At 38.0% G+C, this 25,580-nt stretch overlaps 1 protein-coding gene across 3 annotated transcripts in view; it reads left to right on the plus strand.

Moving 5' to 3' along the window:
• The window catches only part of LOC115231482 (inversin-like), a 28,619-nt gene extending 20,075 nt beyond the window's left edge, over positions 1-8,544 (plus strand). Inside the window, exons 1-3 of one of the 3 annotated variants that reach the window (XM_029801498.2) lie at positions 4,803-4,826; positions 6,675-6,773; positions 7,335-8,544. In XM_029801498.2, the coding sequence (XP_029657358.1) occupies positions 6,771-6,773; positions 7,335-8,432 (1,101 nt within the window). In that variant the 5' untranslated portion in view covers positions 4,803-4,826; positions 6,675-6,770 and the 3' untranslated portion in view covers positions 8,433-8,544. Of the gene's footprint in view, positions 1-4,802; positions 4,827-6,674; positions 6,774-7,334 lie in introns of those variants that run through there. The other 2 variants (XM_036500102.1, XM_029801499.2) reach the window with 2 other exon arrangements.
• The last annotated feature ends 17,036 nt before the right edge of the window (positions 8,545-25,580 follow it).

Below are 25,580 nucleotides of genomic sequence, written 5' to 3' on the forward strand. Positions count from 1 at the left end.
AAAATTTCTTCATCGTTGCATCTATCAGATTTACGGGCCCGAAGTTGTTAAAAGCACGCCTCTTGTTCGATCCCTTTCTCAGGAGCACCACTATGCCTCTTTTTGCAAGACAGGATTCTCCCGTTCTGCCGCTAGTTACAGTAGTCATCTATTGAGATTCCTCCCAACTAGTGTAGCATATAATGATTCGGCAGACTATCCACCCCATGGCGACTACTCCTTCGACTAGCTAAAGCTTCGAAACCCTCGTCGCCAGATGTTGTAACGAAATTTGTTACGTACAATAAATAAGATAACCAGACAACAGTAAAACAATGTAACGAACTAAAACATCTCTAGGAACTAACAACCAATATTCCTTGTGAACTAACCAACCGACACCTTCCGACTTCACTACGAACTAACACGAACTTCCCTCGACTCCGAACTCTGAACTCACTCGGATCGTTACTATTTATACTTTACTCGGACCAGTCTATCTATCGCAAGGGGGCGTCGTAACTCTCATCATAAGTTTCAGTGAGCAGAGTCAAAGACATGGTTGACCTAACTTCATCGGAGGCCACCATCTTGAAATTAGATACAAGGAGTGATTGTATTATCACTGAGAAAATATCGCAGAGATATATTCCAAGGAGACAACCCCGCTGTAATACTGTTTATACTTTATGTAAGCCCCTTGTCGTTCATGTTAAGGAAATCTGAAGGGTGACTAACTGGTTTTCAAAGAAACAGAAATACCAAAATTACACACTGTGTCTTTGTGGATGACTCGAACGTGTATGTCAAGAATATGCATGAGATGATAATGAGCCTTGGCCTGGTTACAACGTTCTCAACGGATATAGGGTTGGAGTTTGGTCAGGATAAATGCTGCTATATGGTTGTGAAAAGAGGGGAAAACTGTAAAGCAGGCTAGCAGCATCTGCATCAGTGACTAAACTTTTCCCCTTATATATGATGAGGGATGTTACAGGTACATAGGGGTAGATGAAAACATATCTTACGATGGTACCTGTACCAAGACACGTGCCACTAAAGAATAATTATCTCAACAAAAACCACCCCCTATTAATCTTTTTCATACTTACCTTTCCAAATTCTTTTAAACCACATCTTCTCACTTCCCTCATAACACCCCACCCTCTTAAGTAGCCTCTTATTTCTCTTCCATACAAAAAGTACTTCATACTACCCCCACTTCTTTGGATACTAACCTGTCAACCTCTACCCCTCCCCATTCACTTCCTTCTATTCATGCACCCCCCCTCCAACACCTACCCAATTCCTTTATACCACTGCTATATTGACTACCAACTCAACCCCACTTTATCCATTCCCTTCCATTTACCCTCATTCCTCTACATACCTTAATACTCTCCCTCAGCCACTGAACGAGCCAATTTATTTCCCTTAAATATTGGCCATTCCCTTTCTCAATATTACGGAGATGTACTCGCATAGCATGTGATTTGATCTGAGATCGTGTGCTGAAACGAAAACAATTGCAGCGTGGAAGGTGTTTATAAGCCATTTAAGAAACACACAAAAGCCGTTCGATTCACTTCAACATTTAATTTCAATTTGTCAAAATATTTTCGTCGCTAAAATCCGCGACCTGTTCACTGATAAAAAAAGAGATGCAGCACGGATTTTTGTCAGTGAACAGGTCGCGGATTTTAGCGACGAAAATATTTTGACAAATTAAACGTTGAAGTGAATCGAACGGCTTTTGTGTGTTTCTTAAATGGCTTACAAACACCTTCCACGCTGCAATTCCTTTCTCAATATTTCAACCATTAATTCTATACCATTCATACCAACTAACACAAAAGACTACCATTCACATACGGCCTACAGCACCTCCCCTCTTCCTCCTACTTTCCACCTCTGCTACTATAACTCCCTACTATTAACCCCCCTCACTCCTGATATCTATTTTCTCCTCTCATCGTTGCCTATCTGAATACCTCCCCAACTCCCCCTTAGCTCTCCGCGAAATCATTCCATCTTTGAACTCCTTACCTCAAACGTAAGATCTCTTCCCTGAAGACAGAGGCTCGTCTCATCCTATGATGGAATCAATCTACAAACATTATCTTGGATCGCCGAGCCCCCACATATGTAATACTTTTTCCCAACCCCTTTAATTCTCGATTTCATTTGTATTCTGTGTAAGTCGGACACTTTTTCCTACGTAAACATATATACATTTTTTTCTATACATTTCTTGTATTTCATGTACTAATATAGTAAAACTTTATATATTGATCTGTCTAACTTGCGTATCTCTTTCTCTTTATCTCTTTTACATGTTTCAGTCATTTGACTGCGGCCATGCTGGAGCACCGCCTTTAGTCGAGCAAATCGACCCCGGGACTTATTCTTTGTAAGCCCAGTACTTATTCTATCGGTCTCTTTTGCCGAACCGCTAAGTAATGTATTCCTACATTTATTTCTACTTACTATATATGTATGCATGTATATATGTATGTATGTTATTATTCAGTGTTATTTCAAGATTTCTTGCCAATAGTGAAAGAACCGGTTTCTAACCTAGATCCAAGACTCCTTCATTGGAATTCCTATGTATGTATGTATGTATGTATGTATGTATGTATGTATGTATGTATGTATGTATGTATGTGTGTGTCTGTGTGTGTGTGTGTATTGCTTTTTTTTTGTTTACTTTTCTAAATTCTTGTTATTTCCGACGGGTTTAATTGAGTAACCCCAGCATATTTGACACGTGTCAATTCACAGTTGACTGATTTCGAAAACTTCTACTCACCCCACTCCCCCTTTCGCTCCTTCTATTCCCTTTTCTCTCCTTCTGTTTTCTTTTTCTCTCTCACTCTCCTCCCCGCTCTCTCTCTCTCTCTCTCTCTGTTTTTCTGTTCCCTCTCCTCTCCTTCACTGCTTTCTTCCAAATCTCACTTTGCTCTTTATTAGCTTCTCCCTTTTCTTCAGAATAAGTTATTGATCAAATTTGCTGCCTCGTTATATTCGAGGTTACACTGCACACTCGCAATTGTTTTATTATTGGATAATGAAGCTTAAGCTTTCGGTGCGCTGAATCAACAGAACTTGAGGCGATCCAACGAAGCTACACGAAGAAGATAGCCTCTATGCATGCAAATGGGAAAGACTCAAGAGATTAAAGCTCTATTCCCTGGAGCGTAGGCGAGAAAGATATGCCATAATATATATCTGGAAGATCCTGGAAGGACTTGTCCCAGACTTTGGCATCGAGAGTCACACAAATGCCAGAACCGGACGCCACTGCGTAGTACCAAGGACTCCAATTTGCCATCAAGATGTAGGACAAATATTGTGATAGCCTGGCTTCAGAGGCCACAGCTCTTCAATATCCTCCGAAGAACCTGAGGGACCTGCATGTGTAGATGCGGATGTCTTTAAGTAGGACTGGATCTCTGCCTGTCAGGTGTCTGAACCAACTTCACGGCAGGAGGTGCAGATGAGGGCAGCTGCAACGACTCTCTCATGCATCAGATGGCGTTTGCTAGCATCCGTGAGGTAAAATCTGTTAGCAAACCAATGGCGGTGCCCCAGCATGGCCACAGCTATTAGCTGAAACTGGAAAATCAAAATCAAAATCAAATCAATTCCTGATAAACTAGTCCCGATTCGGATTAAAACGGGACTAGTTTATCAAATTTAATTTTTAACATCACTTGAATGCGTCTGAGGACATTGTAGTCAATAAACAAATGAAACTCTCCATAGCTCACTTTCAACTGGCGCTCGTATATCTTCGTACTCTGAGGGAGGTGAATATTACACTCAAGGGAAGTTACATTACTCTTACAGTTGCACAGTGTAAATAACGGTACTTTCTACCTTCACTCCCACTCATAAACATAAGTTCTAATTTCAATGTACAGCATGAGAAGTTTACTCCGCAACCGGGCGATTTCGGGTTCGGTTCCACTGCATGACGTTTTGGACTAGAATTTTCTACTATAACCCCGGGGTGATCAATGCTTTGTGAATGAATATGGTCGATGGAAACTGTGATAGAGCCCATCGTGTATACATAAGCATACACATACACACACGTTCGCGCGCGTGCGCGTGTGTGTATTGTGCATGTATCTTTGTGTTTGCTTATGCTCCAGTAACTTAGCGATTCGGCAAAAAAACCTCCCATACAATAAGTATCAAACTTTAAAAAATATGTAGTGGAGTCGATTTGTTTGACTAAATGCTTCAAAACAATGACTGAAACAAGTGAAAGATGCTGGTACCATCTTTCTGAAGTTGGAAGCTGTTAGTGTTTACATATCTTCCAATGCAGGCGAAATTTGCTTATTCTGGGCTGCGATGATTAGGCCTTCAGCATTCTCTTTTAGGTCACCCTTGCTGAGATACTTCCATGATGCTTCCTGGTCTTTTAATTTGTTAGTTTCACGGTAGAACTGACCATATAATTTTGGTAAATCATTCTACATTAGCAGCATACTGTAGCAGGTCTTGTTTGAGGTTTACCAAATATTCTGCCATGTTTCTTTTTTCACTGCTGATGTACTCCCATCAGCCCACGTTCACCTTTACCCCTCTCCATGTAGAGCCTGTGTACACTTATTATTATTGTTGTTGTTGCTGTTGTTGTTGTTGTTGTTATTATTATTATTATTATTATTATTATTATTATTATTATTATTATTATATGAAAACTTACAGTTTATTTTGCTTGGTATGATGGAAAGTGTCAGCTGTCCACAGCCAGCAGACTAAGGTGTTTACTGGTCATGCTTCAAGAACTCTGCGAACAATTCTTGCAGTTCCAAGTAATGCTGGTTTTTGTAAGTGTTCTACCGTCATTCTTGCACCAATCTTTTCCAGCCATGTTTGTAGATGAATGTCAATATTGCCAAGTGCACCAATTATTATTGGTATCAAGTCTATTCTCTTCATTGACCACGACATTCCTATTTCCCATTTTAAATCGTCAAAGTTATATTTTCTTTCACATTGATTCTGTTGTCACCGAGGCATGTTATGTCAATAATCATACATGTTCTTTCTGTTTTTATTCACCACAGCAATGTTCGGTTTCCGATTTCTGGTCAGGTGATTGCACTGGATCATTATATCCCATAGGATCTTGCAGTTCCCGTTTTCAGTAACTCCTTCTTAGGTTTGTTCACACCACACTTTTGCTCTTTGTAGGCCGTGATTTTCACAAAGCTCACACTGGATTATTCTTGCCACATTGTCATGGTGTCGTTTGTATTAGCATTGTGCCAATTTCGGGCATTCGCTAACGGTGTGTCATACTGTTTCACCCTTCTCACCACACGTTCTGGATTTGTCGCTATCGGTTGTCAATTTTGTATTTCATATAATTGGTCCTTAACGCTTGTTCCTGAGCTGCGCATATGAGTACTTCTGCCTCCATCTTCAGGTCACTCCTCCTCATCCATAGCCACCGGTCCTCTGTATCTATCTTGGCGTTGACATCTCATGCAAACTGACTGTACATTTTCCCTTTCCATGCGCTCTTTTTTTAGCTCATTTCTTGTTTAAATTTTTCTTTAGTTACACAATTTTCAGTTTTAATGACGCCGGCCTTCTTCGTGTGTTTCAGCTGTGGCTCCACGGCATTTTTTATATATCACCCTAAGCTGTTTTCCTCTGCTTCGATACATTCCTAGCAACTGATCAAAATCTCACACCCTTTCTTCTGGACAAGTACAGCCTATCAATGTCACTCTTAGGGTTGAAGGCTCCGTGGACTGTTAACATTTTTATGCTCTTGGCATCCATTTTCTTCATTTCTCTCTTTTGCCATTTTATAATTCCCGATCCATACCGAAATGATGCTATCACTCGCGGATTAACTGCTTGTATTTTATTCCATCCAGTCAATTTTGAGCGCTGCACCAACCCCACTCTTCGGAAATACTACATTCTCAGTTGCTCTTTCATCTTTTCCATTATCTCGTTGCACACTAGTACACCAACGTATTTGAATCCTTCTGTTTCAATTTCTTTAATCAAGTCTCTATTCGGTAATTCTAACTCTGCTATAGACTGTACCTTGCCTCTTTAGGTAGATTACTCCGCACTTCTGGAGTCAAATTCCATTCTAATATCACTACTAAAACAGTGGACCGTATTCACCAAGGACCTCACTTGTGTCACATTTTTTGCCACACAGTTTCAAATCATAAATGAAGAGGAGTGGTTGATTGTTTGCATTTCAAATCATCAATGAAGAGGCAATGGTTATAATTGTTATTATTATTATTATCTTTATTATTATTATTATTATTATTATTATTATTATTATTATTATTATTATTTTATTATTATTATTATTATTTTATTATTATTATTATTATTATTATTATTATTATAATGGTCTTCAATACAGTAAAGTGCGTGGCAGAGAACAATATTTAGTTCTCATTTCGTTTAGTGTTTAATTCTTTTAGGACTTGATAAATGTTTCTAATGAAGAAGTCGCAAAGCTTCACTTCGTGAAGATTGATGTGTACTGTTTTTCTTGCTTTGGTTAAGCAATAAATAGAAAAATATACGGTTTGTGGGAATGGTTCAAATTCTGGTTCACGCCAAAATCGATACGAATGTTTAATGATGCATATCTTTGTAATATCGCTTGAAAATTGATATTTTTTTGTTGCCAGACTGAATTATGTGCGGATGTTAATGTAAGATAGTTTGCAAGACAACTCAAAGAAGCAATAGGACAGAGGTAGGAAAGTAGAGAAAACGTAGGGTTAATGGTAAGTATTATCCCAAAGACGATATGTGTTTTGTTGTATTTAATATATATATTTTTCGTCCTATATATGCAACAAAAGATTATAACAGACGAAACACATGTGTGTATCACACTTAATGTAAACAGATCGTGAATATTGTGGTATCTGTCCTGAAGTGATATCTCTTACACACGCGCAGTGTTTAAGTTATAATATAAATCGGAGGTAGACGAAATCGTTCACCAGGATCTGGTGAAAATGCTAGATGCATTTATGCATAGTTGGGCGTTATCAATAGCCTTCACTCAAAGCTAATTGCATGCTAACATGAAATGTCTTTCCATCCATATAAGGAAACTGTGAATAAACATTCACTAGTGTTGCGAATATTCTTATACTTAAGAACGATTTTCTTCTATTTCCGATGTATATTGCATTTTTAAACAGAGCACGTCCATAAATGTTCACTAGATCTATACTGCAGTAAATTTGTCTTTCCTGATGTATTTGCATTCAGTATGATGTGTAGATGGCTATCATTTTCGTATTTACTGATCTCAATACGTTTTTTTTCTTCTTCAGCTATTCAAACAGCCAGATTCATGTGTGACGATGCCAAAACACTTTCGTTCAATGAAGACAGCTTTACACCAAGCTGTCCTCGATCAACGTTTACATCAAGTACGTCTGCTGATAAAACAACGAGTCAATGTGAACATACAAGATTTGTACGGCCGCACTCCTCTTATGGTGGCCTGCTTTCTGGATGATGAGACGAAAGCGTTTAAAATTGTACGTACCCTCATTCGGGCTGGTTCTTGCTTGGACATTTACGATGATTTCCACCGATCTGCCTTATCCTATGCCGCGTTAAACGGACTGATGAACGTTCTTTCATTTTTACTGCAGTTAGACAGCTGTACGGACTTTAACGAAGTTGATAATAATGGAAACACTTTGCTGCATATGGCAGCTGAATCAGGTAATCCGGAGTTGGTTAACTTCTTACTGGACGATTTTGAAAAATATCATCATCACAAAATTGATGTAGAGAACTCTGAGGGTTTCACCCCGTTCTTGTTGGCTTGTAAAAACAACAATTGTGCGTCAGCTCACATATTGCTGACTAAAGGCAAGGCTTGTATAGATGTGAGGGATCATAGAGAACATAGAACTGCCGTAGAGTGGATTAACGTCAGCCAAAAGTCTATATTTCCCAAACTGAAAAGTCCTGTGCGAAATAAAACAAGCTCAATCGTACAAAACATGCCAAGTCTTTCTCGTGAATATACCATGTACAGAAGACATATTACACCAATATGTCGCCATGTCGGTAATAACAAGCCAACCACTTTTGCAGGTTCGTATCGACGGATGAATAATGTTCACTTGAAGCAGAAAGAAAGATATTTAGAAGGGTTTGTTGATGCACGAGAAGCACTTCTCGTTGAAATTGCTAAAATCAACAAAGAACGTCGACCACTGTCTTCAGAGTCGAATTCCTCGTCTGTATATCTTGATTTAGTAAATCAGACATGTTCGACTGAGCGTACAAAAACTGACTTGCTCTTACCACAACTATTCCAGCTGTATTCTGAACAACTTTTAGAAAACAACACGCAACAGTTATCTGCCTTGACACTTACAAGTTCTCATTTAAAACAATCCACCACGGACTAATTCCACCCGCCAATTTTTTTCAAGCAACTCCTGCCATTCCAAATAGCAAACTTCCAACTTAGTTTATTAACGTATTCAAAATAATATAAATAAATTCTTTTAAAAAATTAAAGATAATGCTAATAATTGTCAAAAGTTTTCAAAATAAGTTTTTAACCCATGTTATATTTTCAAAGTCTTTGCGAAAAATCGTCCATATATTTCTATTACACTGTATGAGAAAAATATTGAGATACTATAGGTGCAAGCGTGGACATGAGGTTAAAAAGCTGCTTCTCAAAGTTGTGGTCTTGAATTCAGTCCTACTGCACGGAACCTTGGGCAAGTGTCTTCTATTATACGATGATGAACAAATGGGGTTTATATTTCAACATAGTCCCCTTAGCGGTGCACACATTTCTTCCGTCAGTGTTGCAGTGATTGCATCCTATTTCATCCTGCTGGTCAAAAACGTCAACTGCAGACATGACGTCCTCATCATTGCGACACTGGTTCCCATCCATGTATCCCTTTCGTGTTGGAGAACATATGATAACCAGATGGGTCCAAATCAAGAGAATAGGGAGGGTGGTCAACCAGTTCAAAACCACTGTCACGCACAGAGCCATTGAAACCAATGACTTGTGAGCTGGAGCATTGCTCTGATGAAAATAACAGTCCTTTCGTCAGCTTTCTTCGGAATTTGGTCTTGGGAATGTGGTCTATCCAGCATTCCGATCCATGAAAGGACTTGACATTACAAATGTCATAGATGTCACGCTTGCGGATGATGACATAACCCAGCAAGTGCCAAACTTTAGACCTTGTTGTTGCGTGATCCCCTTTGGGCATAAAATGAGTACTTGCGTAGTAAAGTCCATGTTCATCGGAAAGCTCCAGCAACATGAGATCATTGCTATTCATTTTCCCTATACCAAAACGTCCAAGAGAGTCCCATGTTTGCCAGTCTGTTCCAACATTGTCATTGAAATCCCCCAGTAGAATGACTTCATCAGAATTAGAGATTTTCCTAAGTATGGCTCTGGGCTGAGTATGAAAAATAATTTTATCTTCATCACATCTATTCAAAGTAGGTGCATAGGCACCTTAGAGTAGCAAACCGCCCACCCTCCAGGTGAAATCATAGAGTCGTTAGATGTTCCTTTATAGGAACAAGAAGCTCCTCCAACTTCTTAAGGATAGCAGATCGAACTGCAAAACCAATAGCCTCTCTGCGCTCCACCTTCATCCCCCCCTTCTAAAAAAAAATGTATATCCACCTCCTACTTCCTCAAGCCTTCTATACGAGTCTCTGAAAGTGCAGCTATATCAATGTTATGGTGGTTCAGCTCGTGAGCAACAAGTGCAGTGCGTCTTTCAGGCCTACAAACACTCTTTTTATCCAACAGAGTGCGCACATTCCAACATGACATGTTCAAGTTCCATCTAGATTTCGTAAAAAATAGTATCTTTGTTTTTCGAGTGCAGGGTGGACATTCATCAGTCGGGCTAAACTGACCAGATATAGAAAGACAGGCAATTTTTGGTTCACCTTTTCTAGAACCTCCCCGGCCTCCGGCTGAGCAGTGTCGTCTCAAAATGGAGCTGCTCAGACACCTATGCAGCAACAAAATTCTATCGTTGTTTAGGGTGACAAGGAGACGACTTTATATCTAGTACGGGCCGCCTACGTGCAGGTCACTGACTACATGCTTCCAACCCGTCAGGTCTGCATGCTTCACCACCTCCCCATCGCCGTAGGACTTCTGAATAAAAATGAAATAAAAATATACTAAAAATAAAAAAATATATATATAAATATATACTAAAAATAAAGATATATATATACTGAAAATAAAATAAATATATACAGGGAAGAAAAAAAAAGCAGCGCATACCGAGCAGAGGTCAGCAATGCCTGTGCTGAGTTTTAGGTTCAATAAGGCTTGTATGACACCTCATAGACCCTCTCCACTCAAAAGACAAGCCGGAGCAAGATGTTTGGTTCCAATATGAGTCGCATGCTCAGGGATGTGGGAGTGCCATGACCTCCTGTTAGGTTTCTAGCAGCCCTCCTCGCCAATGTAGCCTGGTGGGTGTGCCGGTTTAGTCGCCGACAATCCGACCATGCAACAGGTTGCACTTGATTCCATGTTATCAGTAGAACTTATGAAAGCCTCATAAGTGACCTGACCTACATGCATGCATACATACAGGATTATCTGCCGGTGAAATGTGCCCTTATTGAAATTTTCCGAGAAAAAATAACTTTGGCATTGAAGTACTTTCTTAAGTACTCTCTACCAAAGTAAGTAAAAAAAAACAAAACACCACCAGATACGGTATTAAAAGTTGTTAACAAAACTTGAGTCTTTACAGCAATGTAATGAACGCACATTCTGTCAGATTAACGCCTGTCTATTTGCTCTGGCTACTACTGCAAAATAGTACATGAATGACATTCAAAAAGTGAACTAAAATGTAACAACAAAGTACCATCATGGGTTTTGAAGACAGAAAAAGATAGCTGATTAGAAAAGCACCTGGACGAGACTTGATTGATGGACATTGTTACAAGAAGCTAACCTTCTATCGACAATATCGTATCAACCTGTACCAACGAGCTCTCAATGAGAACAGTAGCCTACCGCACTGGTTAAACTCTGACAGAGACAAAACTGATCCCCAAATGCAGAACCCCACATGGCAAAAAGCCAAGTGCCAGTTGCATGCCGGAACTTAATGTATAGGATATATACAGCGTGTTTAAACCCCTTCCTCGAAGACCATTTTGAAAGCAATAACCTCATCACAACAGAACAGGCAGCTGAGAAGAAGGGAGTCTGGGGATGTGCCTAGCAGATGTTAATCAACAAAACTGTGATGTCAGAGGTGCGGGAGCGTAGGAAGAGCCTAGTTTCAATGTGGCTAGACTACAAGAAAGCCTTTGACTCTATTCCCCACTCATGGATGCTAGAAGCCCTTCAACTTGCTAAAGTTCCAGTGATCATAGTCAAAGCCATAGATGATCTGATTTCATCGTGGGCCACCATATTGAAATTAAACACAAATGTGACTGTATGATCACTGACAGAATACAGTATCACAGATGCATATTCCAAGGGACCAGCTTCTCTGTGATGTTGTTTATACTTTCTGTAAACCCCTTGTCATGAGGCTGATAACATCATAAGACTTGGAAGGCACTCCTTGAGCAGCATACCATGCCTCATAACCATAAAAAACATACCCAAAGAAGTCGCGCGTGTAACGTATCATCACATGTAAGGTTCAGCATATATGAACAGAAGACCATGCATAGATATGTTAGTAGACAGCTCAAAGATGATAGTAACATTGATCACCAAAGCAGTGTGTCGTAGATCAACCACTGGATTATTACCTCCCACTTGAGACGTATGCGTTTGCAATCTAGGAACAAAATATCTAATGAACAAAAGGAACAGAGAAAAGCAGTAAAATGTCACAATTGATGCAGGCTTTGTGGAGCTAACACCGAAGATATCACACACATTATAAGCAGTTATCTGAAAATGTCATCACGGTATTATCTAACGACGAGACATATTGTTGTAGCCAGCACACTATATAACGAGATCCATCGAAAGTACAATCCCGAGGACAAAGAAATAGGAACCCACAGTATGACAGAAGTCATAGCCACTCATAATAGAAAGGAGCACTGATGGAATGTCCCAGTGAAAACCTCAATAGAATATAAAAATAAAAGAATTGATATAACGATATGGGATAGAGAAGAAGAATTGTGTACAGTTGTCTAAATCAGCTCCTCAGCGAATGTTAACATGAAGCTGAAGATCAGTGAAAAAGAGAATACCTACGCTGAACTATTGAGAAATCTGCAGTTACTCTGTCCAGATTCCAAGTTCAGGTTTATACCTGTAATTATTGGGGACCTGGTATATGTAACACACTACCTAAATACCAATCTTGAGAAATTAGGCTTCTCAAAACCAGAAAGGAGAAACCTAATACGAAGACTACAGATCCACTCTATCACTGGAATTGTAAAAGTCTGTAAAACTTCCCTGGAGTTTATCATTTATATATGAGCATGTCTAGATATGCAACTATATGCATGAGAATGCATCCATAAAACAAAACACGGAAAATCTGCACGTGTACATACATGCATACATTCATAAAAAAATAACATGTTGCTGATGCTGAAATTCCAATGAAGGGGCTTTGGATCTAGGTTAGAAACGGGCTCGTTCTCTATTGTCAAGAAATCTTGAAATAAAACCGAATAATGACATACGTACATACATACATACATACATACATACATACATACATACATACATACATACATACATACATACATACATACATGCATACATACATATGACACCTGCTCAATGACCTCAGGTCGCTAGGTTCTGAGAAGGATAAAAGGCTAAGTTGGCCGCGGCAGGATTTCCACTCAGAACGTAAAGAACTGGAACAAATACTACGTCTTCCCCACCCCCCTCATGCTCTAACAATTCTGTCAAAATAAAAGACGAGAGAATTTGGCTACTAAGAACAAAAGAATTCCTTAGACACACAAAAAACAAGTGAAAATTGATGTTGATATTTGGACTACATTTAATCATTAAAAAAATTGAGAAAGTGGTGTTCTATAGTGATCTGCCCTGCTTCCTCTACTTGCAACATAGCAATTTTAACCTAAAGACTTAAAATTAATTGAACGTTCTAAGATTTCTTAGACCAATAACAACTCCTAAGCAGAAAGATCCAAATATTAGAATGTAAGGGTAAAATTGTGATTAAAAAAATGTGACAAGGTTACACAGACAAATGAAAAAATGACAAAATAGAACCTCAAAATCGAAAAGGATTTAATGAAATATTTGATGGAATTTGAAAACGCGGGATACGTAAAGGTATATAGGAGTATTGAAGGCAGACGAAGGAACTAGCTCCCTGATAAAACAATAGAATAACGAATTAAGAGAGTATACACAACGAGTGAGGTTTGTACGAAGTCTCGAACTAAATACAATGAATAAAAATAGAACAAAATATTTGATAACTTGTGTTGTTAAATAGTTTTAACATCGTAAATTGGAATATAAGTGATATCCTAAAATTGGATACCGATACATGGAATCTGTTCACAATATACAGAACATACCTCCCAGAGGCGAATGTCTACAAACTTTACAAAGAAATATAGATATATGAGGCTGAGGATTAGCGCAAGTAGAAACCAATTACAGTAACAATTGGATTGGAAGTATACATCAAAGAAAACAATGAAACACTCTGCAAATAGGAGAGAACCAAGAACAAAAGAAAAAAAAAAGGACAAAATCAATAACAAAGCAAGGCTAAAAGAATCAAAGCAAAATAACACAACAACAACAACAACGAAAAGCACGATATAAAGCCATTCTTCATCTACAAAGAAACAATAAAATAAGGACTGTAGCCAAGATGGAAGATGCATCACATAAGAAACAACCAAAGGATATAAGATGGAATATATGAAGCAGTAAAGGAAATGATGAAGATGATGATGGTGATGATGATGATGATGATGATGATGATGATGATTTCATTTATTTGCCACAAGGGCGAAGGATGAGGACTATACAGACAGGTATAAAGTGTGGGGGGTTACATATAAAGAAATGATTTTTTTTTAAATGGAAGAAAGAAAGTATGCGCGGTACACACGGCAAAAGAAGGGACATATGCAAGTCATACAAAAAAAAAGTGGCGGGGAGGATGGTTGAGGCGTCCGACACCATGACGGTGACCTCGTCCACATATGCCGACACTGCCCTTCCTTGTCCTAGTTCGAAAGGATGCTCGTTAGCTTTTCAACTTTCGCAGCCGTGGCTACCGACTACAAGCGTCAGCGTTTTCGCCAACACCTTGGCCAAAATCTTTAACTTGTGCTTAGCAGAGTTATGGGCCGAAAATTCTCTAGTACGTCCTCATTGTCAGCATATTTCCTCAGTAGTGTCACCACGCCCTCTGCTAACAGCACTAGGAATTCTCTCGGTCTGTTGCCAGTTGCGGTAGACGTCTGCCAAGAGGTCGTCCAACAAATCTTGCGGCATGAAGACAATAGAATTGATAGGGAAGACCATCCAAACCGGCCATTTACGACTTGTGCAATCACTCATCACTTCCTAAATTTCAGCGGCTGTTATCGGCCTTTCCCATAAACTCACGTCAGCTGCTGAGTGCCGTGGCAAGCCATCCAGGTACGAACTAAAGTCCAGTATCGTAGTCGACCCATCGCCCTCTCCAAACAGTTGCGCGAAATGCTGCACACATCTGCTCGAAGCCACGTAGCACGTACCCTTCCCCCTTCCATCATAGACCTGATTGTGGTTTTGTTTCGACGTCGCGTTTCACCAGTTCGAGCCCGTAGGACAGCTTCAGTTCCTTCCGGTTTGAGCGCACGAGCTTTAGGTCTGACAACGCAACCTTAGCGTTTTGCTTCGAAGAAATGGTCACGGGTCATTCTCACCGCTAACGCATTGGTGAAATTCTAACCTTCTGGCTTAATAGCCTCTCATAATTACACAACCAGTTAATGGGATGTTTCTCGTATATCATCAGAAACCCCGAAAACATTATAAGCTGGATAATATTAGGGATAACGTACTTATTCTCTAAAATGAGCAACATATAAAGCCCTTAAAAAAATTACAAACCGATCACTTGCTTGACAATTATGTATAAAATACATCCATCCGCACCGAAAGGATATCCCGATTTCTCGATCAAAACAACAGCCTTTTCCTTGAACAAAAAGTGCGCAAAATGAACTCATACAGCTGCAAATACCAGTTATTATTAAAACCGTATGATACTCGAAAACTGCTCATCGAAAAGGCAAAATCTTAGCACAACATGGATTGACTATCGCCAGGCGTTTGACAGTGCCCTACATAGCTGGATCTTAAAGGCACAAAATAAAAAAAAAGAGAGAAAAACAAGATATCTCCTTTCGAAATTTAAGAAGCTATAGTATTCTATCTATAAACACCCCGTCGTATTTACTGTGAAGGAATTTATCCTTGGCAAATCACATCATACTTAAGATATAAAAATCTATAAACATCTCAAAGTTTTAGCAAACATAGAAAGTACTAGAAAAGGCTTACACATTTTGGGCGGGGAGCTGTTAAATGAGTGTCATCGTGTGAATGATTTCAGCAGTACTAGGAACCCATTGGAAGAGGAGGGGTAAGGCGAGAGAGAAGAGAAGGGGGACGAAGAGGAAGAAGGCAGGTAAGCTAGCCAAAATCCCAGCGTGGAGGCGAATTTATGTATAGATTTCTTTGGAAGGACCTTCTATACCTTAGCTATGGCAGTCCCAACTTGCCGGCGCTACTTTCAAAAATCACCTCCCACCCGTCCTTAATCGACTGTCAGCCATATCAACTAGCAGTCCAATCAAACAGCCTGTATTAGTAGACACAAGCCCGCGCCACTGTTTAACGCCGCAGTATCAGCAGCAGCTAAACCAACAGTCGTAAATCTGCCATCATTTCTTGTCTAAAGGAATCAGGGGAGACAATATTAGGACTTCTCGGCTTTATAGTAATAATATAATTATAGTAATAATAATGAAACTATATTAGTGAACTAGGAAATAATAAGATAGGTATTATAGTAATAATAGTGAACAAGAATTACCTAGAATGATTAACAAGTGGCGTTGTGAAACCATCGAGTCGTCGGAGACTAAACCGGCAACCTCACTTGGTAAAGAGGGTGGAATTTCAACACCCTGCAAGATTAAAAACAGAACTCGGCAAATGAAGAGGAACTTAAGTCAATGGCCATTCCGAAAAACGGGTGGACAGAACTCATGAATCTTGGTTGGCAGCCTGTCAAGGAGAAGGAATACTCTGATTTAAAAACAGGGGTAGATAGAACATCTTAGTCACAGAGGTGACAAACTGTCAGTGTCTAATGGCTCCATGCCTGGGATGAAGGTGAATCAACTGCGAATCGGGACTTAACTCCGAAGCAATATTTGGATGAAGATATGGGACCAACTGACGCACACCTTTTCCCTAGTGAGAATCAGAATCATGTCCCCACCCCACCCCAGCACACAGAACTGCAAAGGGAACAGGCCCAACTTATGGGTAGTAAGAGCTCTGCGGTTTTGGTTGACTCCTTCGCCAAACCAACAGGAGAATTGTGTGCTCCGGGTAGGTTATACTCGTTAGCCTAAGAGAAGGAATATTCTGAGTCCAAAACCAGAGGAGCAAGGGCCCTGCCACCTTCGCGGACTACTTTGATAGAAATGGTGTCTCGATGAAAATACCGGTTGGTAGTAACCTAAAAACATACCTCATTTGTGAATAGAAACACCAGGCAAAAGAAATGACGATAGCGGTGTGAACGAGACTGGAACCAATGGTGAAGGTTCCGCAGCAGGGTGGGCCCGGGCGTAATCCAACAACTGCTAACCATGCTATACGACACAGGTGGAGTAAACAAGTAAACACGATGGTTATGGAGCGTTACTATTGGAGCACTCCAGTGGATGCAAAATGGCAGAAATTCAAATGATAGTGCCCGTGGAAACTGCCCATATCCTACGTAATATACTATGTAATCTCAAATTTTAAAACAAACACATAATTTTCTTATGTTTTCTTAAACATTCTCTAGAACAATACTATGTGCAAAAATCAAATGTACGACACCCTAAGCATAACACCAACATGAACTTCTAATAGTTGTCTCTTGAGGTCTCTGGGTGAAACTTGGAGTCAACTTGTACAATTACAAAAGTCAAACATATAAAATAATAATAATAATAACATCTTAGAAATACCCTACCGTCTAACTGTACTGCAAAAGTCGCCATTACTTGGAACTGCACGCATATTGCGTAAAGTATTGTCTGTCTACGGTCCTAGTTGTGACTTGATAAATAAAACAAACACCCGGTAGACACAATATCTTTAATCAACAACCTCACGATATTGTATACTATGCGACGTATTTAATAATAATAATAATAATAATAATAATAATATAATAATAATAATAATGATGATAATAATAATAATAATAATAATAATAATAATAATAATGATAATAATGATAATAATAATAATAATAATAATAATAATAATAATAATAATAATAATAATAATAATAATAATAATAATAATAAGAAGAAGAAGAAGAAGAAGAAATTCAAAAGATAGTGCTCATGGGAACTGCTCATATCCTACGCAAAATACTCTCTATGTAATCCCAAGGTTTAAAACAAACTTTTCTTTTTTTTAATTTTAAATTAAAAATTTTTTTTTTATGTATTAGACATTCACTAGTACAACACCCCCCCCCAAATATATGGCACAGAACTTCCAACCTGTTGTCTCTTGAGGTCTCTGGGTGAGACTTGGAGCCAACTTGTACAGACATAAAGCAAAAGTCAAACATAGAATAATAATAATAATAATAATAATAATAATAATAATAATAATAATAATAATTGTTGAATGACATTGAAGAAGGTTGGCATCTTCAAAACTGAAAATTGTGTAACTTAAGAAAAATTTGAACAAGAAATAAACAAAAGAAAAGAACACGCGTTAATGAGCAATTAAATGAAGTGCAGAATAGACTACAACATCGATAGCGACAAATGCAGAATATGGTGGCAAATGGGGTGAGACGGTACATCGTTAGCGAATGCCCGAAATTGGCACACCGCGAATGCAAGAAACGTCATGACAATGTGGCAAGAATGATCCTCTGGGGACTCTGGAAATCACAGCCTAAAAAGAGTAAACCCCAGGTAGAACACCTAAAAAAAAAAATCAGCATTGCTTGGAACTGTTCGCTGGGTTCTTGAAGCATGACCAGTAAACAAGTGTTACCTTAATCTGCTGGGGCTGTGGACAGCTGACACTTTCCATCATACCCAGGATAATAAGCTGTGAGATTTAATACAAGAAGAAGAAGTAGAAGAAGAAGAGGAAGAAGAGGAAGAAGAGGAAGAAGTGGAAGAAGAAGAAGAAGAAGAAGAAGAAGAAGAAGAAGAAGAAGAAGAAGAAGAAGAAGAAGAAGAGAAGAAGAAGATTATATTTTAACCCATTCCTTCGAAATAGCTAATGCTTCATGACAAATCCGTCATATCTCATTTCTCTCTCTCTCTCTCTCTCTCTCTGATTTTCTCATACCTATCTATCTATCTATTTATCTATCTATTTATCTATCTATCTATCTATCTATCTATCTATCTATCTATCTATCTATCTATCTATCTATCTATCTATCTGTCTGTCTATCTATCTATCTATCTATCTATCTATCTATCTATCTATCTATCTATCTATCTATCTATCTATCTATCTATCTATCTATCTATCTATTTGTCTGTGTGTCTCTCTGTCTGTCTGTCTTTCTCCTTCTATCCAGTCAGCTGTTGAAGGAATATTTTTTAGACGAATGCCTAAAACAACAACACAATGAAGTTTGAAAATAATGGACAAACGTTTGGAAGAGAGAGAGAAAAAAAAAAAACTTCCTCATTTCTATTTCTATTTACGCTGCGTACCCATCCCATACTGGCTGGTTATGGTTGTGTTTACACAGTCCACCAGTGTATCATCAGCAAGTCGATTCGACCAGCATTTGAAAGTCTTAGTAAAAACAAACAAATAAATAAATAAGTGTAGAAATTGTGAAAATTTACTGGTTACTGATATTGCTTAATTAGTTTGCGGGTCAATAAATGTACCTTTTTACTATGATTCGCTGTGCTCTATGTTGAGAGACTCGCAAATTTGTCTTTCCTAAATCAAGCGAAATTCAAATAATTAAATTATGGCTGTGATACGATATGTATTCTCGGATGTTGTTGTTGTTGCTGGTGGCGGTGCTTCTGTTGTTTTTTATTACGCTTAACAAAGAAGGATGGTGGTCGGCGTGTGGGTGGGGAATTGGCAGAATTTGTGGAATAACTGACAGGATCCCTTTACATTTTGAGCTTGAAGATGAATACATTATGTCTTTTATCCTTTTTATCTTTTACTTGTTTCCATCATTGGGCTGCTGCTATGTTGGGGAGGGGGGGGGCGGTGCTTTTAATTCTGGCAATTGTTCTACCACAAATACAAAGACATACAAACACACATCTATCTACCTATCTAACTATCTGTCTACCTATCTATCTATCTATCTATCTATCTATCTATCTATCTATCTATCTATCTATCTATCTATCTATCTATCTATCTATCTATCTATCTGTCTGTCTGTCTGTCTGTCTGTCTGTCTAACCACACACATTACATATGAGGCTTTTTACCGTCTACCAAGTTCACTTACAAGTCGGCTTTGGGCTATAGTAGGTGAGACTTACCCAAACTGTGTTGCACAGTGGAACTGAACTCGAAATCACGTTTCAAAACGAGCTTTGTTAATCACACACCCATACCTAGGAGATTGTCTTTGACGTTTCGAAGCTGAATTAGATAAACAACCAGTCATGTTCTGGGCTTGGTGTAATTGACTGGCCCCCTTCTCCTTAGATTTGAAGCCTTGTGTTTTTCTGATAGATTATCCTTAAGAGCGAGGGATTTGTAGAATTGCTAAAACAACGGGCGAAATTCTTTGCCGTACTTGTTTGGGTTCTTTACATGTTGAGCTCGAATCATATCAATATCATGTTGGCCTTTTTATAAATAAGTTACTAGTTTATTCATAGGTTCGATTTAAACATCAGACGCCACTCCGAAAATTTCTGGTTTTGTTGGCCAATTTAAAAACGAGATGTTCCAGCTTTTTACATTCTAGGTTTAACCCAGCCGAGGTCAAATTTGCATTTCATCCTTTCGGGTTCGATGAAATAAGGAAGCAGTTGAGTTCTAGAGGCGTTGTAATCGATTAAAACCCTTTCCTAAAAATTGCTGGTCTTGGGACAAAATTTGAAACACTTATTTTTATTTCAAGTGAAATTTTTATTTTCAATTTTAGCATGCTTTTGTTATTGCTGCCGCTACTGCTGCTGTTGTTGTTGTTGATGATGATGATGGGGATAATGATGGAGCGGTGGTGGTAACGGTGGTGGTGTTTATCAATGTTCAATTCTGATCTAAAAGACTCGTGGCACCGAGATTATCCATACAAGAGAGTTAGTATTCAAGATACATCATGTATCTGCTTAGTCTAAAATTACATTGCGTTCCTAATATACAAAAGGAAATCTTACCAACCTCTTCTTGAATAATGGTCGTTCTTGTTGTTAACATGCTAGTTAACCCAGCTTTGAGTAAACTGTGAATATGAGATAAACAGCTTCGTACCAAATCACGTGTGATTCTTGAGCTAGTCTTGAACCTGGTAACGAAATCATGTGATGCAACATGGTGGGTGTGAAGCATTTTGGCAAATAAACTTATTGAGTCAATACCGAATATCTAAGTGCTTGCCAGACATGTATGAGTTTTTAAGACCTTGTGTAGATGTGTCTGGGTAATAGTAAGAATTTTTGTTATGCTGATTAATAAAAGATGTGAAGTTTTTGCAACAAGAATAGCTAACCTATTATTTCATTATTTTAGCTAACCTGTTATTCTATTATTTTATTAATCAGCATAACACAAAAATTGTTACAAACAAATAGAGTGCCGAGTCTAATCTAAGGAACTATAATTTCAAAGATAAGACTTGCTGTCCGTTTGAAGGTGAATGTCTTGAAAAAGGAATTGATTATAGAGCTAAAGTGCAAATAGATGGATCATAAGAATATAAAACTTACACAGGGGCTTCGGAAAATTCATTCAAGACTCGGTTTTATTCCCACCGAAAAATTCTTTCCAATATCCCGAGAATGGGACAGCAAGTCTTGCAAAACATGTCTGGCAACAGAAGGATAATGACATCCATCTTTTCAATATCAGCTGGACAAATTTGGAAAAAGCAGCACCATACAAACATGGAGCTTATAGAAGACCTATGAAATGTAATCTTTGCCTCTCAGAAAAGTTCTTCATCCAGTTCCAGGATAAACATGCATTGAACCAGTGACGCGTGCTCTTAAATTCCTGGAGGCATGCTCCGAGGTTTAAGATGTCAGCCAAAAAAATACCGTATGGGTAAAACTTTTTGACTTACGGAAAATTTTGACTTCAGCATTTGAATTTGGCTTTTCACCATATATATAGTTAATTTTGTATTACATATTTTGGCTTCACATTTTATATTTTACATCCGACTTTTAAGAAAGCCTTCGACTGTTTTACAAATATAAACCTAAGTTTCGCCGAGCTTTATTTTTTACTAATTTTAACTCATTTTTAAAAATAAATATTCAAATTTTATATTTTAAATTTATATATTTAATTTATATTACATCTAATTATGTTATTTTAATTTATTGTACAATTTCTTTATTTTAATATTCTATATACCAGACAGTTTTTCTTGCGTGGCACCTTGGGCAAGTGTCTTCTGCTATAACCTCGGGCCGATCAAAGCCTTGTGAGTGGATTTGGTAAACGGAAACTGAAAGAAGCCCGTCGTATATATGTATATATATATGTGTGTGTGCGTGTATGTATGTTTGTGTATCTGTGCTTGTCCTCCCAACATCGCTTGACAACCGTTGCTGGTGTGTTTACGTCCCCCTAACTTAGCGGTTCGGCAAAACAGACCGACAGAATAAGTACTAGGCTTACAAAGAATAAGTCCTGGGGGCGATTTGCTCGACTAAAGGCGGTGCTCCAGCATGACCGCAGTCAAATTACTGAAATAAATAAAAGAGAATATGTTTGTATATACGTTATAGTGTATATATTTATCTTGATGTGAAGATATTCTCTCTCTCTCTCTCTCTCTCTCTCCTCTCTCTCTCTCTCTCTCTATATATATATATATATATATTATATATATATATATTATATATATATATATATATATATATATATATAAGGGAATATCAATTCCGGCGTCACTGGGATGAGATATTCAAGTTAAGAATATTAAATTGAATAATTCTCAATAAATAAATACATATATATCAAAGTATCAATTAGAGACAGGAATCCCCATAAAATTCAACAAATCAGAATACAAATTCAACCATGTCATAGAATATTATGTTTAATGCTTACTATTCGTTTTCAAAGTTTTCGACTACACGTGTTTCATGAGGTTGTATACTATGTTCCTGAGAGGCGCAGTCTCATACAGAACCTCCCCTTATATACAAACCCAATCTTCAGGTCTACCTATCAACCTTTATAACTTTATCATTATATATTCCAACATAAAATTGTATCAAACTAAACAGATGTATAAATAAATTCTGAGAGAGAGAGAGAGAGGGAGAGAGAGAGAAAAAGGGAGAGAGAGAGAGAGTGAGAGAGAGAGAGAAAGGTGGAGATACTAACCCTAACCCTGCACCTTGGCAGTTTAAGTCCCGGCTTTAAAAGTAAGTAATGGGATCGATTTGTTCGACAAAAATTCTTCGAGGCGATGCCCCAGCGTGGCCGCAGTCTAATAACGGAAGCAAGTAGAAGACATTAAGTATTCTCTTGAATATGTAATTGTGTGCGTTATTGTTGTTGTTGTTTAGCACCAGGTCACACTTGATCGAGTGGAGCTTATGATCAACGATCGAAGACTACCCCCAACTGTGATATGAGTGACTCTGATGAGGAAAAACAAGGGAGACAATCCAGGAATTCAAATCTCGAATGAAATGAGAAAGGAATCTTCTATTTGGTAGCAATTAATAGCTGTTAATCCCAAAGGAGTAGTAGTAGTAGTAGTAGTAGTAGTAGTAGTAGTCTCTTCTACTACTGTCGCTGCCCCTCTGCCATAACCAACAACAACAAATACAGCACTACCACCACCATCACCACCATCACCACTACTGCACCAGTGTTCCCTTAAGTCCCCGCCCCGGCAGACTGAGCTACACTCGAAGTTCGTTGTTCTTGTTAATTTGATATGTCTGTCTTTCACCCAGAAGGACCGTGTTATATACCCCACATGAAGGAGTTAGGCAAGTTTTATGGAAGAAAGCGTTAATTATTAGGGGCTGGTTTGTGTTTTAGAGGTTTTAAAAAAGACGACGGGAGAAAGATTTCACGGTGTAGCAACAATTTCAGAACTGTTTAGAAGTATTCCTGTCTGACACGAGTCGCTGTTTAATAGGCAGCGTCAGAAATAGTTTGGTGAATAAACGAACGAACGAAACAAACAAACAAATGAATAAATAAATAGATAAATGGATGAATGAATTGATAGTAGAATAAGTGAATGAATGCATGAATGAACGGCTAAAGAAAAATATGATAAGCTGAATGAACGAATTGTAGAATAAATAAACGAATGAAAGAGAATATGTGAATGAAAAATCAATGAACAACAAAACGAAAGTATGCGTAGAAAAATGAATTTACAAAAGTAAAGCGAATGAGTGAATGAATGAAATAGAATGAATAGCAACGACAGAATGAATGAATGAATGAATGAATAATAAATAAATAAATAAATAAATAAATAAATAAATGAATAAATAAATAAATGGACAGCGACGACAGAATCTTTGCTACAGTGAAAAACTCTCCCCTTGAGGCCAATTAAATAATGTTTATTTAATCAATCGATCCACCAAAAACAATAGTTCGAATCTCAGATTCCTCCTTTACCCCAACCATGAACATATTGCTTAATGTGATCCTCCACACACGTTGCCTGAAGAGATACACGACGGTCATAGTTGGCTGATGTGAATAACGACTTTTGACAAAAGCCCAACCTTAGAAATTTGTGGCTAGCAGAGTTTATAGCTGATGTAATCGATCCCACCCCCAAACGATTTTTTACTGGTATTCTTATGATTATTTATTTTATCGACAGCAATCCACAGAAGGTTGACCTTGAGGAAACTGAAAACCACGATGGATCATGCCCTTTCCAACGGGTTCTGCCACTCAACCTCCTCATATCCTTTTAAATGGCATTGTGTTTTTGTTTCTCTCTGTTGTTCAGTTCCTGAAGTAGGATATTTTAGCAGTTAAGAAAAATGTTAATACTTCGATGAGGAGGTCTAATAAAACCAAAACATCTCCGTTGTTGCCTCCCATACTTTCTGAAAAGGAAATAATAATTATATGTGTGTTATATATATATATATATATAGATATATATATATAATATATATATATATATATTATATATATATATATATATATAACAAAGTGGAGTTGTAAGGTACCGCACGAGTGGAATTATATACAAAAGGTTTGAAAATGCAATTTTAAAAGATGTTTATTTACTTTACCGGTTTCACTCTTTAGAAAAAGATTGTCAAAAGTAACATGTAAAAGTTTGGTTGTGTTAATTATTGGTTGTCACAAATTGCTACAATATATATATACAGTCTTTGGTAACAAGGACATGTTAAGGACATAAAAATGTTTAACACGTTCATGAAAATATTGGGCACAAAAGATTCCAACATCAATATACATTCTCAAGAAAATGTTAAAGATAGTTTCCAGAAGGAATTATTAAAAAGTTCAGTAGAATATTGGTATTGTATCTATATATTCATACACACACAGAATATTGGCTGTCACAAACTACTACAATACATATATACATATATTCTTTGGTAACAAGAACATGTTAAGAACATAAAAAAGTTTAACAAGTTCATTAAAATATTGGGCACAAAAGATTGCAACATTCTCAAGGCAAAGTTAAAGATAGTTTCCAGAAGGAATTATTAAAAAGTTCAGTGGAATATTGGTATACACGCACAGAATATTATGAGTTCAAAAAGGTTTACATTATGGTAGTAGGCAAGTTCAAACTGACCTGGTCCACGGTTTTATCGTAAAAGACTATTTATTATTTCAAGAGACCCTGTAGGTGTGTTTGGGTGGGGGGAGGAAGAGAATGGATCTCAAAGTAAAGACAATATTCGTAGACCCGGAGGGTAGACTGGTCGTCCTGGATGTCGACGGCAGCAATGCGTGCGCTTTTCGACTTGTATCAGTCTACGCACCACCTTTAACAGGTCGGGCGAATTTCTTTCAACGTCGAGAAGTATTCTTGGGAACGTCTCGTCCTTTACTCTTAGTGGGGGATTGGAATGCTACCTGGGAC

The sequence above is a fragment of the Octopus sinensis genome, unplaced genomic scaffold, assembly GCF_006345805.1.
Source record: "Octopus sinensis unplaced genomic scaffold, ASM634580v1 Contig18641_ERROPOS877441+, whole genome shotgun sequence".
NCBI lineage: Eukaryota > Metazoa > Mollusca > Cephalopoda > Octopoda > Octopodidae > Octopus > Octopus sinensis.